General features: G+C 40.7%; 1 protein-coding gene across 1 annotated transcript; it reads right to left on the bottom strand.

The window, feature by feature from the left end:
* Positions 1 to 238: 238 nt before the first annotated feature.
* Positions 239 to 23,625, bottom strand: CRYZ (crystallin zeta). Its single transcript, XM_046645699.1, has 9 exons — positions 23,490 to 23,625; positions 18,182 to 18,305; positions 16,609 to 16,761; positions 13,017 to 13,180; positions 8,378 to 8,429; positions 4,349 to 4,498; positions 1,047 to 1,148; positions 851 to 946; positions 239 to 412 (listed from the first exon to the last, which is right to left on the bottom strand). Exons 2-9 carry the CDS (start codon positions 18,290 to 18,292, stop codon positions 251 to 253), a joined length of 990 nt encoding a protein of 329 aa, XP_046501655.1. The 5' UTR covers positions 18,293 to 18,305; positions 23,490 to 23,625; the 3' UTR covers positions 239 to 250.
* Positions 23,626 to 23,721: the final 96 nt, after the last annotated feature.

Raw genomic sequence — 23,721 nt, forward strand, 5'->3', positions numbered from 1 at the left:
TCAATGCTATGATCACTGACATTCTACTTCCTCTTATGAAGACTTCTTGATTTGAGGTGAAAGGCTTAGAGAGTACTGCCAGCTATAAAATAACCTGTATCCAAAGCTTATGATCGCTAAAGATAAATCTTGTTTTTTAATACAAGAAACTCGCTGAATCAAATGAATGCTAAATAAAGCACAGATGGTGTACGTGAAACTGGGGTAAGAAACCTCTCATTACATAGGAAACACAAGAGAGAATTAATCATTATAAGAGAAGAATCATCTTTCCCTTAGCCCCACTGCTGTGAATGATATCTTCATGAGCTTGGACCACCTTCTCCAGTGGATACTGAGAACCTATGACAGGGCTCAACCAACCAACTTGCATCCCAGCTTGAAGGGCTGCTGCATACTGCTGAAATTCCTCCTAAGTGAAAGAAAAAGGTTTTTTTTGTAGAGGAATATATGACTTAATTTTCAGAAGCATTAAAAATTCTCAGAATCTAAGAGTTAGAGCATAAAGATTTCCTACAAATGTGTGGATTTTGTCAACTTGCCCAGAACTGCAGAAAAAGTAGTTTTCTATAAGGCAACCGTAACTCCAATTTGTCTGAGACGGTCTCAGTTCACAAAATACCTATTGTCCTGGAGTAATTACTAATAGTATCTCCTATCTCTCTCAAAAGTGTCCTGATTTGGAAAACAAATTATACGGTAGCCCGAGTTATCTTCTAGTGACTAATCCTTAACCCATTCGCGTAGTCAGATAACTATGTTTAACATTTACTTAAACTTTCAGTGTGCCTGACTAGGCAAATTATCTCAATGTTTAAGTTACCAAAATCAGAATCCCTTCTTTTCCTACCTTGGTTGATGAATAGACAGAAACTCCAATTATCCTAGATTCCTTTACCATGGTGGCTCGTGGGATTATTTCAATGGGACCTCTGCTGCCAACAACCTATTACGAAAAATAACACATCTATGGTTAAAGATTACTGCAAAATAGTGTTAAATTATGGTAAAATTGTCAAAGTGGTAAAAAAAAATGAAATACTTACTATTACTCGTCCTCCACGTGACAGAAGATTCAAATCATTACGAAGATTTACATTAGCTAACATTTCAATAATCACATCAATTCCTTTTTCACCAACAGATTTCTATTTATATAAAAGAATGCAGAGCAAGATAAGAAAACAATTAAAAAACACTGTAAAATAGTTATCATAGTCCAATATATTACAGAAATGTGTTTCAAATAATATAAAATGCTGTAGGTTTAAGACTAATAATTCAAATTTTAAAATGATCTATTTATAAAGTGTTGATGTAATTCTAAGGTATCAGCCACAACATCTAAAATGATAAACATTTGTACTAAATAAGTTGCTATAATGAAATAACATTTGTCTAGAATTTTTAGATGCTTAGACTCAACTTGACTATAAAATACTTTTTCCTTGGTTGAAAATTTTCTATCTTCAAAATGTATTTTCTTAGAAAACAAACAAGTTAAAAATCCAAAACCCCAACGGGGTTCCCATTTTTATTGAAAAACAAAAGAAAACCTCATTGGCTGTTCGGCGTTGCAAGATTTTTTGCCGGCATTCAGTTTCGTTCCCAGTGGTTTATAGTCAGCTTGGCATACTACTTCTTTTCTTTTGGGCTCTCAGATGTTGGTTCCCAACATTCAAAACTAGTTCTTAAATAAGTTACACATATCTGCCTTATATTCATTTTATTTTAACAAAAAAAGGAATATCTATGTCAGGCACTGTGCTAGGTACTGGAAATTCAAAGATGGACACAGGGAGTTCAAAACAAAGCCAGGGAGAAAGATGGAAGATTCTACAGTCATAGCTGTAATGTAATGGGCTAAGTACTACGTTAGCCGAAATAAACCATAGGCTATAGAGAAAAAAAAAAGTTACAACTCTGATCACCTGTAATGGTCAGAGAAAGCTCCACAGAGATGATGATGTGGGCACCAAGGGATGAATAGGAGTTCCTTAAGCAAAAAGGAAGGAAGAGGAGCAAGGGGAAGCAGAGATGGTCTGGACAGAAGAAACAGAAAAGCAATGATGTAGGAACTGAGAGTACAAGGCGGGAGTGGAAAGGAGCCCAGCAGAGCAGGAGTGTAACTGGGGAGGCTGGGGGTAGGGAAGGAAGAGGGAGGACGAGACCGTAAACTGGTACAAATTGTAAAAATACACTGAATGCCACGTTGAAGGATTTGGACTTTTGGGGGGCAAGTATTAATTAATTTTTGCGTCAAGCACTGTTTTAGGCTCTGGAGGTGCAGCAGGGAACAAGGGACAAAAATTCCTATCCTCATGAAACTCCCATTTTAGTTATTTCTGGAGGTATGTTTTTTTTTTAAAGGTGAACCAAATAACTCTGGAGGCAGCAGAGAAGATAGAAGGGGATATAAGCTCAGTGATAAATAATAGTCAAGGCTGAGGAGATTGAGGACTAAACTCAGTCACACTGGTGAAGAGCATAGAGGAAAAGAGCTATATATGAAAGGCATGTGAGAGATGAAAGTGATAGAATGAGATGACCGACTTCCGGGGTGGGGGGGAGAATGGTGATTAAAAGATAGAAATAAAAAATGAAACATGCGTTTCTGTCTTGGGTGACCAGATGAGTGATGATGTCGAGTAGGCTGATGAGGGCAGAGACAGCGTTGGAAATCCACAGTATACGGGTACTATCTGGAGCCATGGGCATATATAAGATTGATTGGGATGAAGGGCTAGCACCAGAGAAGATGAGAAACCAAGGGAAAAAACCTAAGGAACATCAACATTAAGTAATACGAAGAGGAAGAGGACTGAAAATGAAGTCAGGGAAGTAAGAGGAGAACCAGCTTCCAGGAGATGTGGTCAGGGTCAACTGTTGCTGAAAACTCAAACAGGATGAGGACTAAGACAAGAACAGCAGACTGGTAAGAGGAGCTTAGCACCTCTAAGGAGCAGTGTAAGTAGTGAGGGTGGAAGTAAAAAGCAATGTGAGGTGATAGGAGGTAAGGAAGTGAAAGGATTAAGTACTCACTACTTTTTCAAGAAGTTTGGTGGTAAAGCAGAGGAGTGGGGTGAGATAAAAGGTTAAGAGAATGACGTGAAGAATGAGAGAGACTTAAGCAGAAGGAACCAACAGAAGAGATGGAAGCTACAAGACCTCATGGTCTTAAAATTACATTACTGCAAAACAAAAATATATTCTTAAAATAACTGGCCATTTTTTGCCTTTGTAAATACTCTTGGATAATGGCATCAGGAGTGGATACTCAATTAATTTTAGGTTTCCTAACATAATGAAGGAGTGCCTTTTCTCAGTTTTCTTGGCCTCATGATTTGGTGGTAATAAACAAACTCTCACTCATATTGTTCCTCAGTTGGTAATTACCTAGTTTACACAGTAATCAGCACCTGAAAAATTCTAATTCTTTCTCAACATGAGCAACTAGTTTGAGGATTAGCAAAGTAATCAGTGTTTAGTAAATTGCTACAACAGTACATATGGAGAACTTCAGAATCTTCTTGAATTCTCTTGCAGTAATGGAATATATGCAACAACTAACTAAAGCTGCCTCACCACTTTGGATAAGGTAGTCATTATTCCTCCAAAGCATCCAGTTAATAATCAACGTTATTCCCTAGGCCAGACAGATCCAGTTTGTAATCTGTGGACACCTAACTTTCCATGGAAAATTTACACCAATACAAATTATATTAAGAACATATTATAGTTGCCAGGGGCGGGGGTTGGTGGGGTGGGCGAAATTGGTGAAGGGGGTGAAAAGGTACAAACTTCCAGTTATAAAATAAATAAGCCATGAGGATGTAATGTACAGCATGGTGACTATAGTTAATAATACTGTACTACATATTTGAAAGTTCTTAAGAGAGGAGATTTTAAAAGTTCTCATCACAAGAAAAAAAATTTGTAACTCTGTGGTGACAGATGTTAACTAGACTTACTATGGTGATTGTTTGACAATATATACAGATGTCAAAAGAAAAGAAAGAACACCTCACAACTCCAAATACAAAGCTTTGGCTTTACTTCAAATGTGATTTGCATTAAGGAGTACCAATTTTTATAGCTATAAGACTCTAGAAAGGCTATATTTTATCTGATAAACATAAGACAGAAATGATAGTGAAGGTTTGAAAATGAGACATCTCTACCCTTTAAATTAATTAAAACTTTAAACACACATAGGCATAAAAAAACACATACGCATTAAAAAAAGGAGCAAAGAACTTTAAGAGAGTAGTTGATAAAAGAACTTACCAAAAAAATGCAAGTCTCCCAAGAAACAAAATTTTACTAGAAAATTGTAGAACAATTTTACCTGAATTTTATCAATATAATTAACTTCTCCGTGATTAAACACTTCATGGGCTCCATTTTGCAGAACAACTTTTTGTCCTTCCTCAGTACCAGCTGTGCCCAAAACCTTTAAGCCATAAGCTCTAGCAATCTGGCATGTTGCTAGTCCAACCTGAAGAACAAAACAAAATATAACACAGCAGTTTTTGATTCTTTGCATCCCTGCAAACATTTATTAAATACATATAGTGAACTCAAGGTGCTTCTAGGCCCTACCCTGTCCTCAAGGAACGTCGAGTCTAAATGAAGAAACGAGAACAGCACTGGCTAAGTTCTATGGAACATTTACAATGGATGTGTCAGGTACCAAACTAAAGCTTTCCTATGCACTGCTTTATTTCATCCTCAGAATGAGCCTGTGAAGTAGATACTACTATCATCCATATTCTAGAGATGAGAAAATTGAAGCTTATAAAATGTAAGTAACTTGTTCAGGTCACGGAGATGGAATCAGGGCCAATCCCAGAGCTGGACCAGATTGGACTGGAGATCCTGAGCTTTTAACCACTGCATGAAAGGGTTTACCTAGCATCTGCTTTGCACAAAGGGGGATGGGCTTAAAGATAATCCAAATATGCTGACTTCATACTTTAACTGCACATATAAAATACTATATAACAAATGTAAGACTGCTCTCATTTAAGTGGAAGAGACAAGTACATGGACAAATTAATTTATTTATCCATATATGATCATTGAGAGTTTACTATGTGCTAGACATGGTACTTCATGTAAGAAACCGACATTCTAAGGAAGGGGGAAGATAATAAACACACTAACAAATGAATGAATAAAGTAAATTCAGAAAATTAAAGGTGCCATGAAAAAAAACAGTCTATTGGGTTAGAAAGAGACAGGGAGAGGGGCTAGTTAGGTCGTCAGGAAAGGCCACTCGGAAGAGATGAGACCTGAATGAAGTGAGGGATGAGCCACAGGCAGGTGTGGGAAACCTCGTGGAGAACGTCGTGGGCAGAATGTTGTGGTGAACCTGGTGACATGGGAATGAGCTTGGGGTGTTCAAAGGACAGAAAGAGGGTCAATGTGGCTTGAGGGCGGGGCACGTGGGAGACAGTGGAAGGTGAAGCCACAGGGACATAGAGATGCCAGGCACACAGACCCTTGGAGGTAAAGACTTTGGAGTATATTGAAGAACTATGCAGAACTGCTGAAGAGCTTAAGCAGGAGGGTGATGTGATCCGATTTAGGCTTTCAAAAGAACACTCCAATTATAGGAGAGGCAAAAAGAAAGGTGAGGGGGAAAATGGGAATAGGAAGACTGGGCCTTCCTTAGAGGCTGAATGTGAGAGGTGAGGAAAAGAGAAAAATCAAGGATGTCTCCATGTCTATGGCCAGATTAACTGGGTAGATTACCGAGGCTGAGGAAGAGGGAGGATCAAGTCTGTGTGAGCATCACTTCCCTTTGAACACGCTGCGCTGCGTACTGCTCACCTAACTGAAGATGTTCAGTAATCAGCTGAATACGGGTATGGAGTTGAAAGTTCAGAGTTGGAAATATAAATTTGAGATTCATCAGTTTATAGATGGTATTTAAGCCATGGGATCAGATGAAATCACTAGATCATCAGATAAATGTGCTTAAAGGAGAAATGAAAGCAGTTAGGAATATAGGTAAAGGCCATTATTTAAATTGTACTAGGAAATACATGTTTGGTTACATGTCAAACGAACGGTACAGGTATATTTAGAGCAGGGTTTCTCAAACTTGGCCCTTTGACATTTGGGGCTGGAATTCCTTGTTGTGGGGCTATCCTGTGAATAGAAGGATGGCTGGCAGCATGCCTGGCTTCCACCCACTAGATGCCAACCTCTACCCAGTAGTGACAACCGAAAAATGATGACAGAAACTAATTAAAATTGTAACAGAATCGCAGACTCCCAGGCCTGAACCAGACCTTCAGGACCGTACAGCGTCTGGGGGTGATGAGCCTGAACTCAGCTGGGTGATGGCGGTGACCTGCTTGATTGAACCACAACACACACACATGGACCTCACTGATGAGGGGGAGAGACAGTCGATCCCATGAAATACAATCACCTTGGGGTTAGCATGATTGATTTTTTTTCTACTTTAATTTTCGATTTAAAAAGAACTAGGCCTCTATTAAAACCACATTTTAAACTAAAGATTTAATGTAAATACATCTACTTATGCTCTAACCACTTTAAAGGGGCACTCAATAGCTATTTTAAAGACACTATTTATTCTATTCTTGTCAACAATTACACTACTAATACTCCTTCAATAGATTATGTACCATTATGTGTCAAATATTTTGCTTCTATTTATTTTGCTGACACTAAAGTAGGGTACTCCCCACCAACATATCTGGATAATAGCTGTGTTCATAAATTTCACACCATTTTAAATACACAGAATAATCCCAAAGGAATTTGAATTAAATGAGGACAGAAAGTACAAACAGAAGCAAGACAAAACCCGGCGCTGTTTCCCTGTGATAGGGCAGGCAGCATTAGAAGCGCTGCACACACTGGGGCCGCCGGCCCACCCCTGCCAGCTGAGGATTTAACAAACTCAGCCAGCTCAGAGAACAGGGCGGATTTTGCCTTTAAAAAAAAAGTCATGGTGAAGCAACGAGGCTTTCGACAAAAGGGTAAAGGGAATAAAAAGAGATTTTCTTTAAACTCTTCTCTCCCCTTCCTACTGAAATCTCTCCCTCAATACAGAGCACAAGGTTAGCTCTCTGAAAGCCAAAGAAATTTAAATAAATGCATGTGTTTGACAGATGCTTTCATTATTTAGGGTTAAAATTTAACCCCAAAATAGCCTCTTTGGTGAAGCTAAACAATGGGAGTTTATTCCAAGGTATGTCTTTCATATTTTCCCAAGCCCCATACAGACAATCTTGGTGTTTTTTAGTAAATAGTCTGATCTGCGAAATCCTTCAGAATTGATCTATTTGCGGTACAGAGGAAGCTGGGGGTGAAACCCTGTGATTCACCAATCTAAAGTAAGAGAAACACAATGGACTGAATTCTCTGTTTGTATTACCTGGCCACCTTTAGAGGTAAATTCACATTTTCAGAATGCCGCTCATTATTCCGGGGACAATGTGCCATTTGATAGGTTACTTCCTTCAATCTACTCTCCGGAATACACAGCGCTCTGAAAGGGTTAACCAGCTTCTCAAGGTGAGCCATCTAGCCCCAGGCCCTTTATTTTAAAAATTTGAAATCTTGTCTCCAAAATTTCTAAAGCCTCTCCATGCAGGATAGAGGTCATGTGGATTTCTTGTTAAATTCCAACCTCACAGCTCTAACTTTCCCCCTAAGCTCCTCAGAGGCAGACTGACAGCCTGTCTCTTGAAGAGGTTTCTGACAGCCCGGCACTGGGTGATTTCACTGAAGGGCTTATTTGATAAGTTCTGAGTCCTCCCTCCCCAGCCCCTCCATTAGCATTTTAAGCCACGGGTTGCGGTGTTGAGGACACAGCCGTATACTGTGCACTCCATGAATGTCATCAAAGCGCAGCAGGCAGGCAGTGGAAGGGAGAGGGAAGGACTAAGGATTCACGGTGTGGCTTTGCCGTGCTGTCTGGGGTGACACAGGTAAAGCCTTAATGAGCCTACTTTCCTTATCTAAGGGAATATGGAATTTATATTAACCTTCAAGGACTCTTTAAAATTCTAAATAAATATTCTTATAACATTTGCTACCTGAAGACAAAAACAAAGATGGGTTATCTTGTCCACACCCAACATAAGGGGGAAAACCTAATATATTACATTTTTGATGGGGTAACCTGTTTAATTTTATTAACCAAGAAATGCTAAACTAATGACAAGGAATCACCTTCAGAAGACACAATTTAAAGAAGCTTCACGACACAAAGGGAGAAAGCGCCCTTGACTATATTTATAAATTTGGCTTTTAAAACTGACTTGAAAGAAACAGAATATGAAACCCGCAAACATAAGCTCATTTAAAAATAAACTTAAAAAAAAATACTTACTCCTCCACTGGCCCCGTGAACCAGAACACTTTCTCCAGCTTTCACCTGGGCACTGCAAAACAAAGCACAGGCTCATCGCCGGCCTTTGGAGCTAATTAAGTTCAGGTGTTTCTCACCATCCTTAAGGAAATTCTACCCTCAGTTCAGCTACCACTTACCCAAAGAGGAAACTCATCCTGACACGCAACCCAAGATATTCTCCAAACTCCATGGGCTCAAACAATGGTTCTTCAGAGTCACAGATAAAAAAGAAATTTCAATTCATTTATTCATTCGACACATGTTTACTGGGAGTCTGCTACGTGCCAGGCACTGTGCTGGGTGTCAGGGTCACATCAGGGTGGAACCCTCTAAGAGGCTGCACTCCGTGCAGGTGTGTTCAGTGAAATTGCTGAACCAAGAGGCACTGGAGTCTCTCATTCCCACAGGTTCCCACAGACAGCGTCTCAAAACAGGTTTATTATAGCCCAGTCTCACTCTGTGCTCCAGAGTAACACCCAAGTATACACAGCGGCTGGACTACTTAAAGAACATTTTTCCTTCTCCATGCCTCAAACACCAGGTTGCACAGCCTGTAAGCCCTCGGTTCAGAAAGCAAAGCTGAGTCAGCAGTGGTAGGAGAGCAAGAAATACAGTAAATCTGTCACAAAGGTTCCCTTGCACCCTCTAAGGGTGCTCTGGTGAAATGACATATTCTCTTTACTTGTGGTTCATACCACTACTTTTCTGTTCTACTGAAAACAAGACACTTGCAGCAAGACAGACAGGGGCTGCTTTATTACTCCAGACGGACCAGTGCTAATGTCACAAGCCAGCAGCTGCTGTGTGATCCAGATCTGCCTCTCAGGGCGGATCTCACTTTCTAGAACAACAGGGGCGGCCACCCTGTACAGACATCATGTTCAGTCTGGGCGTGAGAACACAGTAACCTGGAGTCCAGCTCGAGGCTGTGTGCTAACTGCTGACAAATGGCAATTATGAGCAGTAGACAAAGATTATTTCTCCAACACTCTGGGTTGGAGATAAGGACACTGAGGGCAGGGAGTTAAACTGAGGGTATGAAATGATAAACGGAGATAGCTGTCACCAAAGCACTTTACATTCTAAAAAGTATAATACAAATGTAAGGGAACAGGATAACTAAAGTTACTCTATGGGCTATGAAATACTTCCTAATGAATTTTTTTTATCTTATAAACAACCCCTCTGACACTAAGAGCCCATTCTCCTAAACCCCTGGGCCTGGGGTGGGTGCAGAAAAAGGACTAACCCTTCCCAGATGCCCACTGCTAGGATCCTTCTATCCTTATGTAGAGTCACTGTGATGGTTAATTTTATGTATCAACTTGGCTGAGCCATGGTGCCAGACATGTGGTTAAACATTACTCTGGATGCTTCTGTGAAGGTGTTTTTCAGATAAGCTTAACACTGAATTGGTAGACTTTGAATAGCAGATGCCCTCCATAACGTGGATGGGCCTCATCCAATCACTGAAAGGCCTTCACAGAACAAAGACTGACTTCTCCCAAACAAGGAGGGATTGTGACAGCAGATTGCCTTTGGACTTGAACTGCAGCCCTTCCCTGGGCCTCCAGCCTGCTGGTCCACCCTATCAGATTTTAGACTCACCAAGCCTCCACAATCACATGAGCCAATTCCTCAAAAACAGCCCCGCCCCCCCCACCCCCATTCCCCTCCACATTCTCTTGGTTCTGTTTCTCTGAAGAACCCTGACTAATACAGTCACCTCCCGCTGAGGCTCATGGCAGGTGCTCCAACACATGGCCTGGCCTTCCATGCTGCTATCCCCGACTCCCTTCTAGTCACTAAAGACTAGTACCTGGCACATAGGCCGTCTCTTCCACCTCAAATCCAGGCCCAATCAAGGAGATTTCAACATGTGCCTGGAGGAAAACCTTGCATCAGAATTCCTGAATTCTCCTCCACTTTAGCCACTCCCAGGGCTAAACCTGGTAACACCCCTGACCACTCTACCTGAGAAATATGAGACACTTAAATCAATATTAGCACAGCAATCTCCTATCCTAATTCTGTAAACCCGTATTTTCTAAAAACCTTGTCTTCAGCTTCAAGATTCACAGAGACTGCTGTCTCTCGCTTGCTCTATTTCTGCCCACTTGCTGCTCCTGGCCTCCCTTCCTTCCCCAGCCAGCCTGGACCCGCTAGTAGATTGCCCCAACTTCTCTCTCTTTCTCTCCAGTGCTCTCATTTCCTTTGCACTAGTCTATTTTGCCACTAATATTCCTGACCTGGATTATTATTAAAATCTAACTTCCCTGATAATTTATCCAAATGGCTAAAGTCTATGAAAAAAAGAAATCACACGACCATGCATTTTGGTGCCCCTTCCATTCTGATTCTCAAAAGGTCACTTATCTCCTATTTAACTATGAAAAGTGAAGGAATCACATCTGAGTTCCTTCAACATCCCATCCCCTCCCCACAAACTCTTCCATAATTATACCATCTTTGCCTCTTCTAGGTTTAACGGATGAGCTGTCCTTTCGATATTTGAAGCCAATCTCTCCACCTGTGTCATAAGTCCTTTCCACCTTGCCTTATACAGGATCTTGTTCCATCTGCCACTCTGCCCTCTCTTCCAAACCTTCAATCTCTCCCTCTTTGCTAGATCCTTTCTCAGTCTTGTCCATCCTTAAAAAAACCCTTTTGTCTCCACACTTTCCTCAAATACTCTTCTACTCCCTCCTTTCTGCCTCCCCCATTTTTAAAAAGAATAGTCTCCATTCAAGGAATTGATTTCCTCTTTCTTCTTCAACCTACTCAATCAAGCTCCTGTCCCACCACTCTACTGAAATGATCTAACTAAAGTCACCAATGACCTCCTAATTGCTAAGCCCAACTGTCATTTTATTCACTGCTGCATTTGACAGCTAGCTTCCCTCCTTGGTAGCAATACCAGCCTCCACCCCACACTATCAATGCTGATTGAGCACTTACCCTGTGCTGGGCTCTGTATTAAGAGGTTTACATGTGTTACCTCACTTCATTCTCACCACACCCCTATGAGGAAGGTGCTATTAGTTTTTCAATCAGTAAGCTGCAGATGAGACAGGGAAGAACCTTGACCAGGGTCTTCCAGCTAGTAGCAGGGGAAGATAGTATTCTAACCCAAGTCTTCCTGTCTTCAAAGCCCATGAGCTTAACAGACGTTTAATGGACACCATGACCTCTAGACTCTCTTGGCCTTGGGATACACTCTCTTTGGTTCTTTTAGGACTCTGACCTCTATGTCTGACTATACTCTTAAATGTTGATGTTCACTAAGGTTCTATTCTCACTCCGCTGTTCTCATTCCCTGAGGGATTTCAATCACTTTTATCTCGTCAACTCTCACCCACATGCTGATATCCCCAAATTTATATCCCTAGCCTTCAAGTGTCAGACTTTCATCCACCAGGCTGCTGGACTTCTCCATTATGACATCCATGTCGGTTTCAAGTCCAAAACTGAACTCAGCTTCCCTTTAAAAGTTTTTCCTCCTTTTCTTTGTCACAGTTAGACATGACTCGAGCTAGAAAGCTGGAAGTGTTCTTAAGCTCTCCTCTCCCTCATTCTTCACATGCAAACAGTCACCCAATAGTCCTGATTTTACCCCCTAATAGTTGTCCCTTCCCCTCTACCTTTTCTCGCATGACCCTTGCTCTGGCCCATAAGAATTTGGCCTAGAGGACACTACTATAAGATCCTTCCATCTCTTTCTCCATTCCTGTCATCAAATCCATCCTTTACACAGCAGATAAGTGATCTCATTAAAACACAAACATGACACTAACACTCTCCTGAATAAAGCATTTCATGACGCCAATCCCTCACAGAACAATGTGTGAGCTCTATAATCTAGCTTTTGAGAATCTGAAATCTACCTATTTGATGATGACAGCTAACATTTATTGAGAGATTACTATGTTCCAACCTTACTCTTTGCCACTCTTTGCCTCAAAATCTTCTATCCAACAAAACCAAATTGCTACAGCTCTCCCCAGATGCCATGTTTTTCCCCACACACTAGGCTACTCCTATTGTCTAGAATGCTCTCTCCCCTCCCAGCTACTCTTCCCCCAGCAATTCCTAATTCTGATCCTTTTCAAATACCTAAGGAATTTGATTAAAATATAGGTTCTCATATCCCAGCCATGGAAACTGACCAGTGGGTCTAGGGTGGGGCCCTATACTACATTTTCAAATTGCAGCAATTAGTTTCCACGGCTGGATAATGAGATTTTTTAAACCGTAGCTTTAAAATAATCTAAGTTTTACACCTTTTCAGGAAGCTCTACCTCATCACCAGGGCACATCCCTTGTGATCTCATAAATCCCTACGGACATCTCTGTCACTGTCCTTTTCACACTGTATATAAATAGTATTCCTATGTATATCTCCCTAACTAGACTATGAGGATCTTGGAGACAAAGACAGTGTTTTGCTCTTCTTTGTATCCCCAGTGATTAGAATAATCTCCCAAATTAGCACAGCTTGTACACCATAAAAGCTTAATGGTAACTAATTGGTAACCAAAAATGATAGATAGATGGATGGACGGATGTTAGGAAGGAAGGCAATTAGTACTGCCCTCTTTGGTGTGGGCTATATAATTACCTGTGGAACAGAGCTCGGTACGCAGTAAAATATGGGATACCGATGGCGGCTCCTTGTTTAAAGTCCAGTCTTCCTGGCAGCGTGTAAACAGTGTGATCTGCTGCAAGAGCATACTCTGCATAGCCCCCGGAGAGCGTGCCGGTAGTGAAAACTCTGTCACCTTTCTGGGAAAAGCAATAAATTCATAAATGCACCAGGGATTAAAAATGTCAAAATGGGTACAATCTTTTATAATGCAGCCTTTTTAACAAGAAGTATTCATATATTGTTTTCTACATCTTAAAGTTTTATAAAAATAACCTTAAAGTACTGAACATTTTTAAATGTTTTATTAATGGGAACCAGTGAGAAGAAAAATTAAGAGAAATAGGAAAAGACGCAAGAGAACCCCTAGAATGAATAACTAGGCTTTACTGAGAGGTCATTGTGCTAGGCCCTGCATTAAGACTCTTCTGAGTAACATCTAATTTGATCTTCACAACAGCCTATGAGATAAAAACTTTTATCATCCCCATTTTAGACTAATCCCACTATACAGGTAAGGGAACTGAGGCAAAAAGAAGTTCAGTAACTTGCTCAGGTCAAGCAGTCAGTAAATGGCAGTTAATATAAATCGTTTTTTGCCTAAAATACTACAGAGAAGAAACAAATAAAATGTAAAGTTTCTTCCACACATTAAATACCTGTTCTAAATCCTTTCCATAGATTTCCTCAACCAGCATTTCGCTCACTTTGCATGCATATACCAAAAAGCAGGAAACTCCTCCCCGATCCCAACAGCAGGATAAGCCAGGATAGGTGTGTTCACTTGTCAGGGCACCACAAACACAGCAAACTCTCCATAAACATCTGCCAGGGCCTCTCTATTGAACAGCAGATGTGTAACGGAAGGTGAGGTGAGGCACTGTGCGAGCGTGACAGGCCTGCCCAGTAGGACCTGCATGCTAGGAAATCAGCCTGCCCACTGCAGACACCTGCCCTAACTTCTCTTTCTTGAAAAAAAATGTAAATATTCCTTGGAATAAGCAAAACATTAAGGCAGTAACTCTCAGCATTCTTGAATTTGTCCTATTATAAAGAGATCTGAAAAAGTAACAGCACTGTGCAGTAGGGGATTGACAAACAAGATTCAAAGGCATCGAGGAGTCAAAGGTAAGCATCAGTGCTAACAGCGTTGCCTGCAAATGGTCAAGAATGACTGTGTTAAGATTAATCCTGTTTTTATAGCTTCAAAACATCTTGCATTGATTTCAATATAACCCAAACATTCACTAAGAATCCACTATATAAGCATTGCTTCAAGCTCTGTGAGGATTATTAATAGCAAAACATGCTCCTTAAAACTCAAGCAGCTTAAACTCTAGGAAGAGAGAGAAGAAAGGGATAGAAGGAATTACAAAGCAGGGCAAACATGATGAGCCATCAAAGATAAGTATAAGAAAAAGAAAGGAATGATTTCTCAGTTGAGGGAATCAAGAATAGCTTCACTGAGAAGCTCATATTTGAGGTCGGTCTGGAAGGATAGGACAAGATTTTGAAAAGCATAACTGGGAAGAGTCATTAGAGGTGAAGGAGACAAAGTAAAGGAATAGTGACAGGAACACATGCTGAGAAATCGCCAGCATTCATCCCCAATGAGTAAGTGGTCCGATGTATGGAATGTAATAGCTTCAGGAGGTAAAATGAAAAGAAATTAAAGCTAGGGTGTAAAATCCCTTGAATCCGTGTTTATAAGTTTCAGTTTAATCCTGCCAAGCAGAAGAAGCAGTATGAACAAAGACACAGAGATGAAAGAGCATGGGATGCGCAGGGAAGAACCAAACTCATTACTAAAGAATAAACTACAGGGCGAGAAGGAATGGGAGATAAGAATGGAAAGGTGGGAGAGAGAGCATGAAACAATCTTCCTTCAAAACATAAGCAGTTTCAACAATACCCTGAAATCTACAAGGAATTAATGCAAGAATTAAAACAGAGGTATAAAACAATCAGAATTACATTTCAGAAAATTACTCCTTAGAAAGCAAGGATAGATTCAAGGGGGGCCGGGGTCGGGGGGGGGTAAATTAAGCATCTGTTACAGAAATCCAGGTAAGGGACTAGGTAAAATAACCTGAATGAAACTACAGGCAGTGGGATTAGAAAGAAGAGAGAGAAAAGGGTTTTAGTAAGGGGAAAGCTGAGTGAGGGAGAGTAAAGGAGTAAGTCAAACCCCAGAAGTCACCAAGACAGTCACAAGAGAGAGGAGCAGATCTGATGGGAGATAAGCCAAGCTCGGTTTTAGACACGGAGTAAGGGGTTCCTAGAGGCTGACAGTGTGGGTCCCATTCTCTCCAACAACTTTCCGTGATGACGGAAATGTTCTACATCAGTTCTGCCCAATACAGGACCCTCCAGACGCATGGGGCTATTAAGCATTTGAAATGTTGCTAGTGTGACTGAGGCAGTGACTTGTTTATTTTAATTTAATTTGAATTTTAAATAGCCACATGCGGCTAGTGGCTACTGTATTGGACAGGACAGGTCTAGAGCTTAGTAGAAAATTCTAAGCTAAAGACATCATGCGTGATAAGAAGAAGGTAACAATACAAAGAGCAGATGTCTAAGTAGGGACTGAGAGCCTTGGGCAACACTAAGATTTGAGGAGCACCCAGAGAAAAAGAGGCTTGAGAAAGAATGCCCGGAGAGGAAGCAGGGAGGAAAGCAGGAGACAATGGTGTCACAGAAGCTGAAGGAAAAGTTTTTTTAAGAATAAGTAAGTGGCTGAGAGTGTCAGATGTCACAGAGAAGTCAAGAGAGATAATGACATAAAAGGGCCCATTAACTCCAGCAATATAGAGGCCATTAGTGACATTAGCAAGAATCCAAGAATCATTCCAGTGAAGCGATGGGGGCAAAGGCCAGATTGCCACAGGCTGAGGAGTGGAAAGTGTAGGAATCCGCCTCTCTTCCTGTGCAGGGCAGCATTAATCTCAGTCTCAGTCCAATTTTGGTATATGTGCTGCCAAAGTTGAGGAGGTCAAGGAATTATGAGGAAAGATGCTAGACCATGAATATGCTATCTACGTTTTCTAAGTCTTTTGGCATATAAATAACAAAAGCCCTCACTATAACATTGTCATTGACTCAGTCCCCTTGGTCTGAGTCAGAGCTCTAAAACTGCATAGTGATCTTGCATTTTCTTCATTTTCACTTCTTCAAAAGATTTAGCCTTCCTTTTATTCTGTGAAGCTAAATTTAGAGAAGGAATTAAAGATTACATTGGCTTGTGTGTTATCAAGAGTTAGGAAATAGTTTAATTTCCTTGCTTGTTTTCTTTCCTTACGTATTTCCATTAAATCAAAAGGATCATAGTTCAATTCTGTGGGGATGTGAAGATCCAGAAATCACCCAGCACTTATTCCCAACAATGCAAACAAGCAAGGCCTGTGGATAAAGGTAATTTCTTTCTTGACTAGAGGAGTCCCCCAAGTGGTAGAAATTGTGTAATGGGGCCTTTTAAAGACTTAAATACAGATACATTTTAAAGCTACATTAAAATGTTTTAAGAAAAAATATTAAGCCAAAATAGAAATAACTAAAAATGTAATACCTTGAAAGCAGATACATCATCTCCAACAGCTTCTACCACCCCAGCCACATCTGAACCAGGAGTATAGGGTAAGACTGGTTTTATATTGTGAGTGCCAGAGCGAATATATGTCTCCACTGGGTTGACACCACATGCGTGGACTTTGATTAGAACCTGCAATAACAATGTATTTAAGTTCACACAGAGCATTTAGGTATTCATTTAGCATTATGCTAGAACTGTACTGATTATGGGAGCTATAAAAATGGAGGAAAAAACCTTGCCTTCAGTTAGCTCGCATTCCAGTTTTGCAAACCAACAAATAAATGAAAAGATGTGACAGAATGGTTTATGTGCTATTAAAAACATTTTGGGAAAACAGTGGTGGAAATATTTGAGGGGATGTGTAGCAGAGACCACTATGTGCTCATCAAACCTATTTCCTCCTGCTCTTCGGTACATAGGAAGAATATGATTTCTTGGCTTCCCTCACAGTTATGAGTAGCCATATGTTTAAGTTCTAGCCAACGGAACATGAGCAAGAGTGATGAGAGCCACTTTCAGGCCTGGCCCATAAAGACCTTCCTAGGCAATCCACACTGTGCTCACTCCCTTTCACAGCGACCTCAGAGGACAGGTGTTGAAGGTGGCAGGGCCACATGATGGAATATGCCCGAGTCCCCAAATCCCTGTTGGAGGAAAGCTACCCAAGAACATTTTAGAATTTTGGAATTTAGTGCATGAGAAATAATTTTCTATTGTTGAGCCACTGAGATTTTGAGGTTACATCTACTATAAAAGCTAATTTTACCTTAATTAATACCAAATGATTACTTCTGCTATCAGAGTAAGGGAAAGCCTTACAAAAGAAGTGCTATTTGAACCATGCCTTAAAGGATGAGCAGGAATTCTTTTGGAATGGGAGAAAAAGGCTATTTCAGGTCAAAGGAATAGTATGTGCAAAAACAGAAGCAATGAAAGAGCTTCTTGGGGAAACCAGATAAAGCTCGATGCTGTCACAGCACGGTCTATCGAGAAGGAGTGATAGAAATAAATCTATAAAGATAGGTTATGGCCAAACTGTAAAAATTCTCATAAGGTTTGCTAAGGAAATTAGATTTGGGAGTCATGGAAGGTACAGTAATAAAAATACATAATTTTTATTGAAAAAGTCACCGGAAATGATTTAACTCTACATTTAAATTCTTTTAAATCATATGCTAAAAAGCACGTATGCAGAAGAAAATTGCTTTCCTACCACGCACAAAATAAAAATCATGAAAGTTTGTAAAAGAATAACTTGTTCAAAATGACTTATGACTTCATTCAGAAAAATTCAATTATTGCACTGTGTAGATGATTCCCAACTTCAAAAATTTTCTCATAACACGATGTTACTCCTTTTCATACCTCTACTCCACTAATTATTGGAATTAAGTTCTCTCTGTCAGAGCTCGTAGATACAAACAGCGTAAACTTTGCCCTAATTCAGTGTCTTCACAAATGTGAGTATGCTTCTTTCGAACATTAACCTGATGTGCTAGAGACTCACACTCAGGGTAATTATTGCCTGTTTTTAAGTAATTATTTCCACCTGATGGTCCTTTGGAACTGGTACTGCAACATCCGACAGGAGTTTCAGCACTTCTGGTCCACCAAATTCAAAAACTCTAACAGCTCTCATCAACTTCTGTCCAGTTGCCATGGTGATCTAGATACTAAAAAAAAAAACAAATTCATGTATTGTCCTATTGTATCTAGGCTCTCACTATGTTTTTTCCCCTGGAGGGGGCAGATCAAACAACTTTTCAAACAACAATTTAAATCATGAGCCTACCACTGATCTCATTTCAAGTTTAAGGACCTTTCATCTTACAAATCCTTCAGCTCACAAAGCAAAATACTTCATATTACTTCCAGTAGGGACTCGGCCTGCCACGAGGGAATCAAACATGCAAACAAAAATGTCTGGATAGACATAGCATGATACTTAGGTTCCCTTTTGTGTAAGCTTGGGCTCCAACATCTCGGAAATTTTAGGAGCTAATGTAAGTTTTATTAACATGAGATAAATAGAAAAAAATAAAGAATATAATAAGCACATTTACCTGCCACCCAGCTTTAACAAATCTTAACATTTTAAAAACTTAACACGTTATAGACATAACTGAAGCCTCCTGTACCCATTCCCAACTCCATTTCTGTGCCGCCCTTTTAATGAGGCGGTATTACCATGGACCCCATGCTCGTCATTCCCACTACCTCACGTGGACGCAGGAGTAAAAGATACGTGCTATTGTTCTGCATGTTTTTCAACTTTATTTAGATTGGCTCGTACTGCACTTAATTCTGCAACTTGCTTTTTCCTTTCAGCATTAAGTTTTTGGGATTTTAATCAACGTGGAAGCACTTGGCTTTAGGAAGTTCATTCATTTTAACAAAGGAGGAAAAGCATTAAAAACTAAAAACACGACTTTCAAAATATTGTATGTCAACTATACTTCAATAAAAATAAAGAAAATAAAAACACTGCTTTGTATGTGATCTTTTGTAAATTACAAGGGTAATTCACAGTTAACCTTTCTGTCCTACCACTGTTAATATTAAAATGAAAAGAAACTCAGAGTAAAATAAACTCAAAGAAAAGGTAAAGAACATTTGTACATAAAATTAGACAACTTGGGAAATCTTCCATACCTATAGAGATGTAATGAAAGGGTTTTGACTATCTTCATAATTTTATTTGTGCATTATCAAAATTTCTTGAAATTACCCACATCAAGTATTGTTAGACTCTGCCACCACCTAGAACATCTTTGCTAACTTCTGGAATAATCATATGCATCAACCACAAGCAGCTGAAACGTCAGGAAGAGCTGCAGAAACTAGGACTTGAGATGAAAGAACTCAGGCTTTTACTGTATTGAAGTTCGACACAGGGCTACTCAGGACAGAGCCCATGCTAACTCCTAAGTGTCGTCCCACGCACGGGGGAATCAAGGGCATTTTCATGGTGTTACTAATGAAAAGTTCTTGACATAATTAATCGGAAGTTGTGTCATTTTAAAACCCTGTATTTAAAATAATTTAATATAGTATGTAGCATAGAGGAGAGTAAATTTTCCATTGCTAAAAGGTTGTTTAGCAATGAGATATCCCAAAGGCCAGCCCTCTAATAAAAGGGGACAGAAGCAGGCGGAAGTCATAAACCTAACCGCCTGTGGAGGAGCTGGGCAGGCCCTGGGTGTGGAAGACCCACGCAGAGAGCCGGGACTGAGAAGGGCAGCTCACTCCGCACCTACCCAACGTCTCATTGCTGCATTTCTGTCTGGGTCTTCACTCAAGCTGGTATTTCTTAGACAATAAAGTGAAAAATGAAGAAAAATAAAACAAAAAGAAAAGGTTGCCCAGATCAGAGTTTTCCATTCTGGAAATAAGAACACAGCTGCTTATTTTTTTCCTTCTTGTCTTCGACAAGGTGTTATGGAAAGAGTGTAGGCCTTGGAATCTGGCGGCTCTCAGTATGAATCCCAGCTCTATCATCATTTACTAGCCACATTGCCTTGGGCAAGGTAGTCGACTTTTTGAGCCTCTTCAGCTGAAAACTGGGCTCCCACTCAGGGTTACTGTGCTGGAGACATGACAGATCAAGCACAGAACCTGGCAAATGTTTACTCCTATATATAGTAGATATCAGTATTCCTGGCCCATCTATTTTCTCCTTTCCAATTTCTTATTAATTAAAATGTTCCAAATTCTATTATTCTATAATCATCTTTGATTGAATATAACACTATTTCAGGCCTCTGGTTGTAAAAAGTCCTTAGCCTCAAAGTGTTTGCAGTCTAGAGAATCATTTAAAAAAAACACTACTACAAAACACCGGTTGTTATTCATTCATTCATTCAGTGTTTTGTTGAACATTAGCTGTAAGCGAGGCACTGTCCTAAACTCAAGAACCCAAAGGGCAACGTGAAAGTGCCCAGCCCCTCCCCTAGCTGCTGCTCACTCTGGGCCCTCATTCTCTCACACATGTACACACATGCCATGGAAGATTCGTAGCTCTTTATCCACTTTCAATATCTACCTACTTCCTACCTATTTCTTTCTTTCAAACACTCGCATCTATCTTTTCACCAACAGACATCACTATTATCCTCAAAAAACTGTAGAGATAATAAAACCAAAATTAAAGGACTTGGGTTCTAGCTCTGCTTCTGTGTGACCCTGGTGAGTCTCCTGACCTCTTGGAATGTTAGGTCAAAAGGAACAACAAAAAGAAAAAACACAACACACTAATAGTAATTATGACTCTTAAACCCCTGCAATACCTGATTTCTTCTAAAAAGCACATCTTTGACATCCATTGATATAATTATTTTTACAACATGTAGAGAAGCAAGTTACTAAAACCACCATTTAATTGTATGCAGAAATGGGAATAAAACGCCATCTATTTTATGGAGGAGAAAACATTCCAAGAGGTTAAGAGACTCAGCAGGGTCACAAAGAAGCAGAGCTAGAACCCAAGTCCTTTAAAAAAGGAAACAAGCCCAAAATGGAGTCACTTGCCTCATGACAGCAAAACAAGACTTCATATCTAACCTAATTGCAGTTTCAGCCTGTCCTGGGAACGTGACCTTTAACCAGTTAATCTGGAATCACCTGGGCAGCACTAGAGTGGTGATCCACATCATAGACCCTTGTGCTCCCCCCAATGGAAGGTAACCTTGTCTGAAATAATCCACTGTTTGTTAGAAACTTCCTTTTCCTGCCCCCTTCTGCCTATAAAAGCCTTCCATTTTGTACAGCTCCTGGGAGCTCTTTTCAATTTGCTAAATGGGATGCTGCCCAGTTCATGAATCGTTGAATAAAGCCAATTAGATCTTCAAATTTACTCAGTTGAATTTTGTTTTTTAACAACCTTAAGTGTTGTTAGATGATTTTTTTCTCTTACTGTACCACCCTTTTCATCTCACCCTTTTAAATGCTGGCATGGAGGACCCTTAATTTCTTAGAGATATACTTTATAATGATGATAGTGAGACAGACTGAGCTAGAAATATGAAATTCAACTAACCTGCAAGGAGGATTACATATTTTATGATTAAGGCATCTGCTTACAGTTTGAAATTTCTCAAATGCTCATAAATTAGGGCATGATTCTATTAGGAAAACTAACAATTTCCTTATCTATAAAATGGGGCCAATACTACCTAGCATAGGATCCTTGTGAAAATTAACTACCACAGCACATGGTGAGCGTTTCACAGCATACCTGGCTGCACTATTACTCAAAGGAAATCATTTGCAGTCAGCAGGCTTGTCATATTGCTTGTGTTTTTTTTTTTTTTTTTAAAGATTGGCACCTGAGCTAACATCTTTCGCCAATCTCATTTTCCTTCTTTTTCTTCTCCCCAAAGCACCCTAGTACATGGTTGTATATTCTAGTTGTAGGTCCTTCTAGTTGTGGCATGTGGGACATCACCTTAGCATGGCTTGATGAGCGGTGCCATGTTCACGCCCAGGATCCAAATGGGCGAAATCCTGGGCCATCAAAGTGGAATATGCAAACTTAACCACCTGGCTACGGGGCCGTGCCCTGCTTGTGTTTTTTAATTAAACGATACTTAAACAGGTTTTTCTATCAATTATAAACTTTAAAAAATTATTTAGAGTACTCCTTGGTTTAATATTTGGTTTTACTTTTCACCTATGAAAGACTGCCAACCATACTTTACAAATCCAGAAAATAGAGAGTTGAAAATTCATCCTCAGTGATCTTTTCCATGCTACGCTTGAATCCATCTAGTTTAAATGAAAATTAAAGGAATATGAAAAATGTTAGAAATACATTTTAACACAGAAGGAACAGACCAATTCACAAAGCCAGAGCAAAGCCACATTATGAGAGGAAAGCAGAAGTAAAATTAAATAAGAATTTCTGGCAAGAAATAAAAACGTGGAAAAACCACTAATTAAAAATGTGCTGCTGTTGATCAAGAATGACTCACGTAAACATTTATTATTCTTAACCCAGAAAAAAATTAAAACTGGCCAAAGAAAAGTCTCTTCCTGGCTCGGTGACTTTGTCAGGTGACTTCACTGGTCTGGATCTCAGTGTCCACTTCTGATAAAAGGGGGTGGAGGAGGAGGAGTTGAACAGAAAATTCCAACCCACTGCCCCCAGGTCCTCTGATGAAAAGATTGGATGGAATGGGGCAGGCTGCTCGCCAGTGTTGGGGGGGGGGGGGGGGGGGGCAGGCTCGGTGGGATTTGCTGCCCCTAACCAGACACTCGCGGGGCGTCCCAGCGGCTTCAGTGGGAATCACAAGCCATTTCCACTAGCTGCGCACAAACAGTCCAAAGGTTAGCCTTCAGATGGTTCAATCATCAATCTCAGCGACCGGGGAAGGTGCATAAGTCCCCAAGATGTGTTAACAGAGTTTTGTAATTTTTTCCTTTGAAGATTATTCTAGGTAGGGGCCACGGGGGAAAAAAGTCAAAAAAATAAGACCCTACACATTTCTTTCCAAAAGTAAGAAGGCAGCTCTGGGAAGCCCGCAGCTTGGGGAGCCGCGGAGGAGCAACCCCCCTCGCCCAGCGGGGCGCTGCGGCCGCCGTCCACGGCCGCCTTCACCATAGGGAAATCGGGGGGCGGGCGGGACGCCCCGCGCTGAACAGCCGGGGCTGGGCGCTCAAGACCAGCACGTCAAACTACCCTGCAGCTCTACGGCTGAAGAACTTGCAGCCCCTGGAGGGACGGGATTCGGGCGAGAGTCCGAAATTCACTGGTTCTCCGGCAGGACAAGAGCGCAGCCAAAATCAGCTCGGTTCCCTAGGGACGAGCGGCGAGGAGGACCGTTGCCTGAATAACTATGGGGACTTTTCCAACTACTTACCTGGTTCTAGAGTAGGGAATCAAAATCTGCGAGGGTTCTTCGGCTTCTACAGAAAAGAGGGGCAGGCCTGGCCCGCTTCACCGTTTGCTGGCTCCGCCCCGCCCCGCCCCCAGAAGACGACGGGAGAATCTCCCGAGTTCGGAACGACGAGTAAGTTTGGACCTTTTCGGCCACCACTCCCTTCAATATGGCTGCCCCCAGGGAAAGGCGAGAGAGAACGTGAAAGCACAGA

This window comes from Equus quagga, chromosome 18 (genome assembly GCF_021613505.1).
Source record: "Equus quagga isolate Etosha38 chromosome 18, UCLA_HA_Equagga_1.0, whole genome shotgun sequence".
In the NCBI taxonomy this organism is placed as follows: Eukaryota; Metazoa; Chordata; class Mammalia; order Perissodactyla; family Equidae; genus Equus; species Equus quagga.

What these genes read in the sequence shown, in the direction of transcription:
- CRYZ (XM_046645699.1), bottom strand. Translation starts at nt 18,292, where the DNA reads ATGGCAACTGGACAGAAGTTGATGAGAGCTGTTAGAGTTTTTGAATTT. An exon ending in CAGTTCCAAAGGACCATCAG is followed by an intron (nt 16,762 to 18,181) that starts GTGGAAATAATT and finishes TTGTTATTGCAG; the next exon opens with GTTCTAATCAAAGTCCACGC. An exon ending in TTCACGGGGCCAGTGGAGGA is followed by an intron (nt 4,499 to 8,377) that starts GTAAGTATTTTT and finishes TTTGTTCTTCAG; the next exon opens with GTTGGACTAGCAACATGCCA.